This window comes from Mus caroli, unplaced genomic scaffold (genome assembly GCF_978045245.1).
Source record: "Mus caroli unplaced genomic scaffold, Mus_caroli_1 scaffold_18, whole genome shotgun sequence".
In the NCBI taxonomy this organism is placed as follows: Eukaryota; Metazoa; Chordata; class Mammalia; order Rodentia; family Muridae; genus Mus; species Mus caroli.
This window is the reverse complement of record NW_028227273.1, coordinates 66,119,342-66,132,771: the sequence shown is the minus strand read 5'-3', so window position 1 is coordinate 66,132,771 and position 13,430 is coordinate 66,119,342. Positions and strand designations below refer to the sequence as shown.

The following is a 13,430-nucleotide window of genomic DNA, read 5'->3' as shown; positions in this document are numbered from 1 at the left end:
ATTATGGGGTACAAACTAAAGCAAACATTTTCTCCAGCTCAGTGGTGAGCAGAGACCTGGGGCTTAGCTCAGCACTAGCGTGCTGTGGGTCGGGGCTCTCCATGGCCATCTGGTTCTTGTAAAAAGGTACCCCCTACCCCTTGCTCGCCCACTGCCATCTGCAGTGAAGGACTAAGATGCGCTACTGGCCAGATGCACCGAAGCTGTACACCCTGGCTGTGGCTCTCCTCCCTGCCAGGGAGAACAAACATATTCTCTAATTTATCTCACAGTCTTGACACACCAAAACCCCAAAATGCACTTGACACAGCTCAATCAAACTAGTTTCAGTCTAAAAATGAAGCAGTGTCTCCCTGTCAACTCTCTTAAACTCTGTTAATGATGGATACTTGGGAGATAGGCATGGTTGAACATCCCTTAAATCCCAGCAGAGGCAAGAGGCAGGCAGTCAAGGACCTTGAGGCCAGCCTGGTCTACAGAACAAGCTCCAGAACAGCCAGACTACACAGAAAACCCCTGTCTTGAAAAGCCAGCCAGCCAGCCAGATGGTGCTTGGCCAGGTAAGCCCTTCTACTCCTTCTACCTGCATGGCTACTATTTCATAATATGCAACAACTCTCTTCATAATCTGTTAAGCACAGCTCATTTTTTAGAGCAGGTTCAGGTTCATCACAAAATAAGAGAAAGTACAGACATTTCCTTTCTGGTCACAGCACTGTACTGTCTGTTAACTGTCAGGTGGTGAGGCCCAACATCACCCTCAGCCACAGCCTATACTCCTCATTTAGTGCTGCATGTTCGTATGTGCGCTGATACCAAGTCCCTGTGCAGACTCACACTCTGCCACCTCATGGTTCCAGAGACTGGAGGTAGAAATGACAATGCTTTATCAGCCTGTCCTTAGAGAGCTCCTTTCTGCGCGTCTGGCTATCTTCATTCTTTGCCAGGGTATCTTGCACAGCCTGTGAAGGCTGTCTCATCACCTTGTTTCATACTCTTTTCCAGATAATTTCTGGACAACTGTCTATTGCTATTTAGCCTGTTTAGGACATATGATGGAAATCAAGAGGATAAAATGAAATTCAAAGGCCTGTGATGCTGTTGTCTCTCCGAGTCTGTCAGTGAACTTAGTGTCTGAGAGATGCAGCTCTTGTGGGAGTGTGTGTGCCTGTGTTGTGTGTCTACTGTGTTTGATGCTGCCCATGCTCCCTCTGTCTTTGTTTGGTTTCTGACACCAACTGGGGAAGTGCCCAGCCTTTACTGATTGCTTCTTTCTTCTCCCAGTAACACATACCAGTGTTTTACCTTGGGTGGCTGGCACACAGTTCCTTTCTGCTTATGTAACTGAGTGTATGTGTACACATGTGTTTGTGACTTTAGACAAGGAGAAGCTATCAGATCCCCTGGACCTGACCTAACAGAGCTGCTGATGAGTGCCGGGAACTGAATTAGAATCCTCGGGAAGAGCAGCAAGAGGCCTTTACTGCTGCTGACGCCGTCAGCCCTTGTTCTCTTTCCTCTCTGCGTTACGTACGGTTCTGCGATGGACCTGGATGAAAAGCCTCTGGCTCAGAGATTACCTCCTCAGCCCACTGTCCTCTCCCTTATCCTGAGCCCCCACCTTTCTGCTCACATTGCTCATATGTCACTGTGCATGCTCTTTATGTCTCTTCATACTCACAGTATGCCTACTTTAAAAATTCCTCAGTCTGAGCCAGGCATGGTGATATATGCCTACAATCCCAACTGTACAATGACTCAGTCTCACACATAACAGGCAATGGTAGCGCATGCGTTTAATCTCAGCTCTTAGGAGGCAGAGACAGGTAAATTATCTGAGATCTGAGTTCGAGACCAGTCTGGTCTATAGAATGAGTTCCTAGATAGCCAAGGCTACACAGAGAAACTGTGTGTGTGTGTGTGTGTGTGTGTGTGTGTGTGTGTATCCATCTCCCACTCACCCAGCCACTTTTCTGGTCTAGTGTTAGTGTTTCTTTGGGACGTCTGGTTGATAATCTTAGTTCCTTCACAATGTAGTGTTGTTCTGCATTTCTGCTTGCACTGCAGTCAAGAAGGCTGTGTTAAGGAGGCACAGTGAGAGGGCCGTCTCCAGCTCTGGTGACCTCTGCACATCTGTGGAGTCCATCAGTGTTCCTCAGTGTCCCCATAGGGAAGCTAGAGCTGTAACACTGCTGATCCCAGTCCCCCTGCAGCTCAAGTATGAAGAAGGAAGCATTTCTTTTTTAACATTTATTTATTTTTATGAATGTGAGTGCTTCTCTGCATCAGGAGAGGGCATCAGAGCCCAATACAGATGTCGGTGAACACTCAAGCACAAGGCACCATGAACCACCGCATTGCACACATCTCATAGCTCACTCCTAACTGCACAGTTCTTATCTCCAGCCTCCCCACACCGAGGACACAGAATCTCACTGTTACCTGGTAGGGCAGAAACGCTTTTCATCACCACAGATGCATGCCTAAGAGTAACAGCCCCCATGGCCTTCAGAAGCCAACATTTACAGTAACAATACAACTGTCACTAATGTTTACACAACAATAAGAACTTCAAACAGATTTACTTGGGGAAAGACCTTTCTAGTCTGAAATAAGACTAGAGTGAAGCTGCAGTCGACGCCCTTGCTGCTCTGTGTCCTGGACCTTTGACTCTCCTTGACAGAATCCCACCATGACGCCAAACAAGGAAATAACTCAATGAGAGCTCAGTCAGAGACTCCTCAAGCAGCAACTGGGATGGCGCTCACTGAGTGAGGCTGTGCCTCATAAGGACTTCTTTTAAATCCCCGAGCCAAGAAGAAACTCATGGCCTCCTCAGAAGCCAGTTAGACTGATGCATAGTGAGGACAGACTGCCCACAGTGAGGGCAGACAGGCTGATACCCACTGAAAGGACAGACAGACTGATGCCCACAGAGAGGACAAAGGCACCATTTCAAACTAGGTGGAGGGCAAGAGCTGACACCCATGGTCATCTTTGGACTTCCACACTTGAGCAGCTGTGGCAAATAGAAAACTGAACCCTTAAGGAGTCCACTTTACTAAGAAGGGTCCAAACAGATGAACCAACAATTGAAGTGGGGTTCCTGCACTATGCAGCCAGGGTCAGACCTGTTTTAATCACAAAAGACCTAAAATTGGCATTCCCTTAGTGGGTACTTAGAGGGTCACCACCTTCTCTAATTCTCTCAAATCCTGTGAGGGTAGTGGTTCACCTCACAGATTCAGAGACTGAGTTGCTGGAAGGTGGTTACTGCACTCCTGAGATCAATCCGCACGTGACTCATGCTCTTCTCTAGTCAAGCGGGGAATCACCACCATCATGCCGGTACCAATGACCAAGTACATCTATCTGTTCACTCGGCGGCAGGTACTCCAGACTCTGTTTCTGCTATGGTTAAGGTAGTTTAGTAATAGTTTATATACCTTGACATTCCAGGAAGAGTTCCCACAGAGACAGAGAAACACATTAGTAGCTTCAGGAGCTGCAGGGATGAAGACCACAGTGCTGAACAAGCAGGGTCTATGGTTTCTGGTGCCAATAGTGTAAGGAATAAAACCGCTACATAAGACTATGATGTACCAAACACACTGAATCCTGTCTTCAGCTCACTTAGTGCCCTTACTTCCAAAAAGACCATCCTGATGTGGTGACATACACCCATGGGAGGATCAGGAGTTCACTGCCATCCTTAGCTACTTGGTGAGTTAAAGGCCAGCCTGGGCTAAATAAATAAGCTTTTGTATCAATATCCCTCTCACTGTCAAAAAGGAAAATCTACTACTGATGCAGGATATCTGATCACACCATAAACCCTGACTGTGTTATTTACTGAAAAATAACCTATCTGTTGTGGTATGGCCCAGCCCTTAGTACACACCCTTCCTCCCAAACAATGAAGATAAAGTCACTTTGTAGAAGAAAGCACCTGTGTTTGAAAGTGGTGTCTCATTGTGTGGCAGACAAAGTGATGATTTAGAGAAAGATTTGACAAAATAGGATATGCCCAAATCTCACGAAAACAGAGAGGAGAGAGAGGCTACATAAGATCGAACAGTACAGAGAGGAGGCAGTTTTACTGGGACAGTTATGCAGAGATGGTGCAGAGAGAGAACAAGCTAGACACAGGAAAAGACAGATGAGCTAGAGAATGGGAAGGAGCCAGAAGATTAGAACAGATTACCAAAGTTAGTATGAGACCAAACAGAGCGATTCAGTGAGAAGCTGAAAAAAGCCAGCTTGAATTGTCAGTCTGTAGAGTTGCTTTGGGTCAGAACAGCTGAGTTGAATGCAGCCAGTCAAAGTTCAGAAAGAATGAGAGAAAGGGTGAGTTTATTCAGCAGTAAGTCTCAGAGGCTGAAAACATCTAGGCCTAGAGTAGATTTTACTGAGGCTAAGCTTCCAGGACTAAACTGAAATTAGCAGATGGAGGCAGTAAGCCTCTGAGACAATTAATATAGTACTATATTAATATAGTACTTGAATGAGCACCACTCCCATGGGCTCATTATCTGCATCCCTGGTTCCCAGCTGCTGGAAGCACGGGAGCAGCATTGGGAGTGTGGCCTTGCTGGAGGAAGTGTGTCACGGGCTGGGTGGAAAACACTAATTCCCAGTGCACTTGCTCTATGATCCGTGTGTGTGTGTGTGGGGGGGGGGGCATTGGCACGCTCCCTCCTTCCTCTCTTTCTGCTTTATGAGTGTGGATCAAGATGTAATAAGCTCCCAGCTGAAGGAGTATAAATACAGGAACCACATGCTGGCCACACCCTTATCGTCCAAGCACAGCGGTGGGAGGGTCAGTACTCAGACAGCCCTGACTGACGACTCACAGCAAGTTCCAGGCAACAGATGACCCCCTGAAAGGCCGACACAGCTGACAACACAGCTTCTCTATCAAGAGAGCATTAGAAGAAAGGGACCCACAGCAGTGATGGAATGGGGATGTGCCACCAGATCCACAGGCTGCAGGGACAGCAGGAAGAAACAGTAGCTGACACTCAGAGTCCCAGAGTCGCTCTGCAGTCAGGAACACAAATGGCAACAGAGAAACCCCAGGCTCAGGCACACTGCTGTGGTTGTGTAACCTGCAGGTTCTATAGAGGAGGGGTATTAAGGTTTTCTATTAATACTAGCATTTTAACTGTCTTGTCGTTTCAGTAACAGGAGGAGATCTCTCCTCCCACTGTGTGAGTCCTGTGGGTTCAATCTGGCACTCCAGCTTGGTGGCTAGTGGAAGCACCTTTACCTGCAGAGCCAGCCAGCCAGCCAGCCCGAGGTCAAAAACTGGAACAGCTAGGCATGGTGGCACACACTTTTAATGCAGCCCTCAGAGGCGGGTAAATCTGTGTGAGTTTGAGGTCAGCTTAGGCTACATATTGAGTTCTAAGCCAGACAGAGACACACGGAGAGACCCTATCTCAAAACATAACAACAACAACAACACAACAACAACCACCATCCCACCTAAAACAACCAAACAATGATTGACACAGGCAGGAGGATCTGTTGAGAAGGGGGGGACCTTCTAGGGCCTTTCCTGTGACAGGCTCGCTCTCACTCTAAGCCCTGACCACACTACAGCCCAAAGGGCTTGAGGCTTGGCAGCCATCTCTTCTCCATGCTGCTCGGACTCCTTATCTAGTTACAGCTCCTGTGGAGGCACTAAGTGCTCTGTGGGTACTAGGCTCCACCACCCAGGTCTCCCTAAGGCTCACCCTAGGCAACGGACCGGACCTACTTTGAGAAGTCCATTTTCTCACCCGAGGCCGCAAGGTTATCTCCACTGGCTTCTGAAACTACTAGGAAGCAGCTAGCCCAGCCAGGTCAATCCCAGGGTCCCATCCTGACCCGGCACAGCCACAGTCCCGGCTCCTATGGAGGAAGAGGGAGCCTGCCCCACCCTGTAACCTAAGCAGGCTGCAGCAAGCAAGATACCAGCAGAAGCTAGAAGGAGTTCCTCCTCTCTTACCACATCACCACACTGAGCTGTCCTGACCCCACAACTGTGCCTTGCACCAAGTGGAAAATAAACTCCCAGTCCTGTCCTCCCACCATAGAAACTGGTACAGTGTACTAGGAGTGGGTCTGCCCTACAGTGCGAGCCATTGACCAGCCACACAGTGACATGGCACTATGCTAAAAGAACCATATCGCATCATTTATGCATGTTTTAAATTCATTTTAACTTCACTTACTGTTTCTATGTGGGTGTGTTCATCCACTGCCGGCTTTTGAAGGTCAGAGGACAGACCACCTGTAGGGCTGGGTTCTCTTCCCACTGAGGAAGCCCAGGGCTGGGACCCAGGCTGTCAGGCTTGGTAATAAAGACCTTATTTACAGGGCATCTCACCCGCCCATACTAAACATTTAAAAACTCTTCAAGTCAGTCTTGGGTCACATATAAGGTCTCTTTACTAAACACTTCTAATTTTGAAATTAAAAAAAAAGAGAGAGAAACTACAAAAGGAAAAACTGGTTTAGTGCCATTACGCCAACGCCTGACTCAAGCTTTCTACACCATGTCAAAATAAAGGGCAAGTAAGACTCCCCAGGCAGGCAGATAAGGAATCGGGCAGAACTCACAGGCTCACTGCAGCAGGCTCACCATTCATTCCCTCTGCACAGGAGGAAGCACAAGCTCTTTCAAGACAAAAGGAAAGGGAAAGGGAAAGGAAAGGGAAAGGGGAAGGGGAAGGGGAAGGGGAAGGGAAAGGGAAGAGAAGAGAAGAGAAGGAAAGAAAAGGGAAAAAGAGAAGAAGAGAGAAGAGAGAAGAGAAAAGAAAGCTCAGGACAGCGCAGAGGTGGATGGATAGGTGTACATTCATCTCTGTGCCTTTGCGGCCAGCCTGGTCTACACAGTGAGTTACAGGACAGCCAGGACTACAAGAGGCCCTGCCTCAAAAAACAAAAACAACAAAAAACCCTCCAAATCCCAACCCAAAAAAAAAGACAGAGCAGAGAATGAACTGATTTCTAATAGAAGTCTTTTGCACTGTCAGGGAAACCCACAAAAGCACTATGTGGTGGGTGTTGGCCACTATTACAGGGAAGACTGCAAGCTGCCTCTAGGCTAGCAGAGGTCTCTAAACCTAAGGTGACAGTCACAGCCTAAGCAGCAACTCAGGACTATACACTGCATGGAAGACTCAAGCTCTCAGACTAAGCTCTGAGCCTCGCACACTGACTTGATGAGAGGCACCCAAGAGCACAAGCATGCACTGCTCTGAGTAGGCCTAAGGAGTTACAGCCTAGAGAACCCGATCTGGGATGAGAGTATAGAAGGTATTTAAGAATTCTCACTGTGAAATAATCCAGCAACAGTTTGCATGCATTTAAATTTGAATTTTTACTTCCTGGCTTGTACCACTTCATAAACTGAGGAGTATGGTGCATCAATATGTTCATTTAGCAGGGTAGATAACTGCCCATGAGTCAAGGCAGCTGGGTTTACACAGTGAGTTCCAGGACAGCCAGGGCTACACAGTAAGACCTCAACAAACAGAACAGAACCAATAGCTCCTCAGCTAAAAGGAAGCCACCACTACCTTAAATCCAGAACCTTGGACTGTAGTGTTGCACAAGATACTGCTGCTAGAACAGGGGTGATAATGCTATTTTTAAATTATATCCTGGGGGTGGGGTGGGGCACACTTTTAATCTCAGTACTTGAAAGGCAGCAGCAGATTGGTTGATCTCTGTGAGTGTGAAGCCAACTTGGTCTACATAGTGAGTTTCAGGAAAAGTTCAGAGTACATAGCAAACACAGAAACCCTGTTTAAAAAACAAACAAACCCTCAGACCTTTGTGCCTTCCCTCAATCCTTGTGGATGGGGACTGTGGTGTTAGAGGAAGCAAGCACTGAGACAAAGGTCCAGCTGACATCATGCAGTGAGGCTGCCCAGCCAGGACAGTCAGGCTTTCGATGATTCAAACTTAGACACACAAGTATGTTGCTAGTCACCGCCCCACAGAGATGATCACTGCTTCATACAACTTGTCTTTCACACTGGCGAGGTCAGAGCACACCACCTGCATTTCAAAGATTTCTCTGAAAAAATGCAGTGGTTTCTTTCTTTTTTGTTATTGTTAATCTTAAGTATACCTTAAATATTTTTAAATATATAACTATTTTTAAAACTGTAATCTAATTACACCCTTTCCTCCCCTACTCTCTGAAGCACAGCCACTTCACACACTGCCTCTGACTTACATCGAGGCAGATATAACCACCTGGTGAAGCATGCCCGACAGCAGCCTTCCTTGTCTGAATCGGAGACAGCCAGTCTCAGAAAAAAAGACTTAAAGATTTTAAATTTCATTTACAACTTTGTGTCCCTTCTAAAACACTTTTTTCAGACAAGTACCCCAGTTTAGTGCAGCATCTTTACCAAAACAAAAATGTTTTCAAGGGTTTCTCTGAACACTGAGCATCTTACGGGAAGATGTCTAGAGAACACTAAAGGAAAGTTTATGGTGAAGCTTAGAGGTAAAAGCACTGAGTATGGTCCCCAGCACCCACATGGTGGCTCACAAGCATATGTACCTCCAGTTCTATGGAGATCTGATGCCCTCTCCTGGCCTCTCAGAGCACCAGGCACACGTGTACATAAAAAAAAAAAAAAAAAAAAAAAAAATCTAAGGTGGGGGTGGGGTAGGAGAGTAAACATCTTTAATTCCAGCATTCAGAAGAGAAAAGGCAGGTGGGTCTCTGTGAGTTCAAGGCTAGTCTGGTCTACAGAATGAGTTCCAGGACAGCCAAGGCTATGTATGAAGGCCGTGTCACAAAAACCAACCAAATAAACAAAAAGGTATTTTTCCAAAAAGAACTAAAATAACTATACTTATTTAATGTATGCGTGTGATACACACATGCCACAGTACCCCAGTATGTATGTGGCAGTCAAAGGACTCCTTAGAGGAGCTGGTCCTTCCTTCACAAATGTGGATTCTGGGTATAGAGATCAACTCACCGCTGCAGGCTCTTTGTACACTGAACCGTCTCACTGACTCAAAAAGACAGACGCTCTAAAGAAGAAGTTAACACGTAAAAAGAAGCCTAGGCTGGTGGCCCACACATTAATCCTGCCATGACCAACCTCGATTTCTGAATATTAAGGAAAATACACCGTTCCTCCCTCGAGCTGCTTTGTCAGAGGAACAAGACAAGTGTATCTTATATATACTTGTATATACACTTACACTTACATCAATTTATTCTCATCTCAAAACAATGATGTTCGTTTTAAAACTTTACTAAGCTGCAGTGTATGTGTGAGCAGTGCAAGAACAAACTAAAAGAAGAACCGAGAATACAGGCAGGGTGATGAGACACACCTCTCACCGCAGCACCTGGAAGGGACAAGCAGGAAGGATCACTGTAAGCCAAGGCCAGCCTGAGCTATAAATACAGAGAGGTCCAGTCCAGCCTGGGCTACACTGAAAAATCCTGTTTCAAAGCAAAACAAAATTTAAAAAGAGATAAATAAAAACGTTACTGAGAAAGGCATGGGGAGCACATCTGGAGAGAGTACATCGCTGCTGCAGAGGATTTGGGTGTAGTTCTCAGCATCCACACTGAAACTCACAACCATCTGTAACTCCAGCTCCAGGGAGGCTGATGCCTCTTTCTAACCTCCAAGGGCCCTTACATTCACATGGTGTACACACACACACATACACACACACACACACAGAGACACACACACACACACACACAGGCATACATACCTACACATGAAATTAAGTATTTTTTAAAAATACTGGGTTATATGCAGAGCTATAATAGTCTGAGCTACATATATATTACAACTCTGAATATAACCCAGGCTGGTTCTAAACTCTTTTTAAAAAATACTTAATTTCATGTGTAGGTATGTATGCCTCTCCACTCCACCCCCCCCCCACCAACCTAACTACAGAGAGAGAGGTTTGTGAAGAGCTGAGGATGGGGCTCACAAGAAACCCTGGGCTTATCCACAGTGCAGGGAGAGGAGGAGAAAGGGAGCGGGCAGGGAACAGAGAGATGAAAAGCTGAGGCAGAGCCAGAGGCAGCGGCAGTGCCATGTGCTTGTAACCAGAGCCCCTGTGAGCTGAAGGGAGAAGGTTAGAAGGTTACTGGTGACTCTTAGCTCCACATTGAACTCAGAATAGCCTGGGCTACACCACACCTGTCTCAAAGGGGAGGGTGCTGGAGCCAGGGCTCATACCATCCATAACTCAGTCCCAGGGAGCCAGCGCCCTCTCTGGTCTCTGAAGTCACTGCATGCTGGTGGTGTACAAGCGTTCAGACAAACACCATCCACAAAACGACTTAAGAGAGGGACTGGAGGGCAGGAAGGAGAGTAGGAAGAGGGGAGGGAACGATGGTGTTAGGCCATGAGGAGAGCAGAAGTCTGCTGGAAAGAAAGGTTTCAGATAGTGATGACAGAAGGGAGCCAGGACACAGAGACTGACGTGGGGATGGCCAGGCTGACAGAAATCTGACTCCAACACAGGAGGCCCTGGCAGAGCAATGATGTCATGTAAGCACTGTAAAACACTCTTTCTACTATGAAATCTTTCGGACTGCAAAAATATCTGGTTTCTATGGGCTGAATATGAGAACATTACTTCTAGGACCAGTTAAGAGGGCACAGGACATAGTGGGAGCACCAGGAACTGGCTTGTGACTAAGGAGAGGACAAATGACCAGTTCAGGGTTGGCACAGTCATCAAGGGAGGTTGTTTGTAGGGAGCTTTTTTTTTTTTTTTTTTTTTTTTTTTTAATATATAGAAAAATTCAGCTTCTTCTACTTCTTTGGGAAAACACCAAATGGCAGATGATGCTGGTGCAGCGAGAGGGCCTGGAGGACCTGGGGGCCCAGGATTAGGAGGCCGAGGCTGTGGCCATGGTCGAGGCCTTGGGGCTCGTGGAGCTAAAGCTGAAGACAAGGAGTGGATCCCCGTCACCAAGCTTGGCCGCCTAATTAAGGACATGAGGATCAAGTCCTTGGAGGAGATCTACCTGTTCTCCCTGCCCATTAAGGAGTCTGAGATCATTGACTTTTTCCTGGGTGCATCCCTAAAGGATGAGGTTCTGAAAATCACCACAGTGCAGAAGCAGACTCGGGCTCTCCAGCGGACCAAGTTCAAGGCAGTCGTCATTATTGGGGACTACAATGGTCACGCTGGTCTTGGCGTTAAGTGCTCCAAGGAGGTTGCCACTGCCACCTGAGGGGCCATTATCTTGGCCAAGCTTTCCATCGTCCCTGTGCGAAGAGGCTACTGAGGGAACAAGATTGGCAAGCCCCACACTGTTACATGCAAGGTGACAGGCCGCTGTGGCTCTGTGCTGGTGTGTCTCATCCCTGCCCCCAGAAGCACTGGCATTGTCTCTGCTCCTGTGCCAAGAAGCTACTGATGATGGCCGGTATAGATGACTGCTACACTTCAGCCAGAGGCTGCACTGCCACCCTGGGCAACTTTGCCAAGACCACACCTTTGATGCCATCTCCAAGACTTACAGCTACCTAACCCCCACCTCTGGAAAGAGACTGTCTTTACCAAGTCTCCTTATCAGGAATTCACTGATCATCTTGTGAAAACCCACACCAGAGTCTCTATTCAGAGGACCCAAGCTCCAGCTGTGGCTACCACATAAGGGTTTTTATACAAAAAAAATAAACAAATTAAGTCTGCTAGAAAGAAAGAAAGAAAGAAAGAAAGAAAGAAAGAAAGAAAGAAAGAAAGAAAGAAAGAAAGAAAGAAAGAGAAATTTAAAGTCCCAACCTACAGAACACCCAGATGTTCTACTCATAATCAGTCAAAACAAAGAGTTGGAGCTCTGAAACAGGCCCCGACCACAGAGGGGAGTCTGCACATATCCTGTGCAGACAACCTGGAGGGCAAGCTTCTAGTGCCTCATGACGATGAGGTCAGCAGGCCCAGTGAAACTTGCAGAATGCAGAGGTGTGGCACTGTTTAAAAAGTGAGGCAAAGGGCTGGAGAGATGGCACTGGATGCTCTTCCAGAGGTCCTGAGTTCAATTCCCAGCAACCACATGGTGGCTCACAACCATCTGTAATGGGATCTGATGACCTCTTCTGGTGTGTCTGAAGACAGCTACAGTGTACTCACATACATAAAATAAATAATCCAAAGTGAGGCAATAATTGGAGGGAAGAGGTACTGGCAGTGGGAAGACAGCCATTCTGTGCTTCATCTCCACAACTTCATGTCCAGGGTTGCTCATGACAAGTCTGCAGCCAGGATTCCGACAGCACCTATGGACTACCCACTGAGGCCAGCCCCCAGAAAAGGACTGTTTACAATGCAAGCACACCTCATACAGGCCACTACAGCTTACATTTATAACATAAAAGGCAGTACACTAGACTGGATGTCAAGACATTTACCTGCACGGCTAGGAAGGCCACACTGTCACTGCATTGTACGCAATGGCTTCGTGAGGAAAGCCACGGAGCTGACGAGGTGCTGTTGGAACCCCTTTGCCCTGGCCATCATGAGGACACACTCACCTCCATAGTAGAGTCCAGTAGCAGTGCACATCCGCCACTGTCCCTGGTACATGCCTGCTCTGCTGGGACTGCACATCTGGACGCTGACGTCTGCGATCTCTTGGGGCTCTAGTGATCTCACCATCACCATGTTCACATGTCCAAACTGGTCTCCCCCAACATATTTAAGACAAACCCCTGGAGGCCAGGCCTCTGCCCCTAAGTTCAAACAAAAAAGAAAAGAAAAGAAAAAAACGGTTAGGCAATCAGTCATACTGTACTACAGTTTCTCTTCAAATTGTGGAAAGGGTCTCTTCATATACATATGAATAATACTAATACTGTCTCGGGTCACTCAGCACAGAGAACTGTGAGGTGGGAGAAATGGTTCCGTGGGTAACATAATGCAAAAGCCAGATGAAGTCAACTTAACCCCTCGACCCCTGGACACAAGGAAATCAATTCGCTCACGCTGGCTGTCCTTGTGTACATTTACACATTCACAGCTCCTGTGCACGTACGTGTGAGAGCGCACACGTACACACTTTAAATGTTTTTGAAAGAGGAATTGTGAAAAAAAAAAAAATCAACCTGTGACCAACAGCCTGCCTTTATAACTTGGCAAATGTCCTAGGGAAAATCATTCCTTAAGCTCTATGTCAGGTGGCCATGCTCACTCATATAAAGCCCAAGAATACCCACGGAGAGGAAGGGCAGGTCCACACCTAGGAGAGACTGCTTTCCTACCAAAAGGAAACAAACATGTGGCCACTTTCACTGGAAGTTTCCCCCTTTGGTTTTCTTAAGACAGGGTTTCTCTGTGTAGCCCGGGCCTCTGTTAGAATGTTATGTACGTGCACAGGCACCTACCCACAAACACTTATGCATGCTTATGCAAATATGCATACACAG

At 47.0% G+C, this 13,430-nt stretch overlaps 1 protein-coding gene across 4 annotated transcripts in view; it reads right to left on the bottom strand.

Annotated features, from left to right (window-relative positions):
- Window positions 1-13,430, bottom strand: part of Ilrun (inflammation and lipid regulator with UBA-like and NBR1-like domains) — a 67,891-nt gene that overhangs the window by 21,260 nt on the left and 33,201 nt on the right. For all 4 annotated transcript variants that reach the window (XM_021149097.3, XM_021149099.3, XM_021149098.3 and 1 more), the window contains exon 3: window positions 12,540-12,737. In XM_021149097.3, the coding sequence (XP_021004756.1) occupies window positions 12,540-12,737 (198 nt within the window). The remainder of the gene's footprint in view (window positions 1-12,539; window positions 12,738-13,430) is intronic.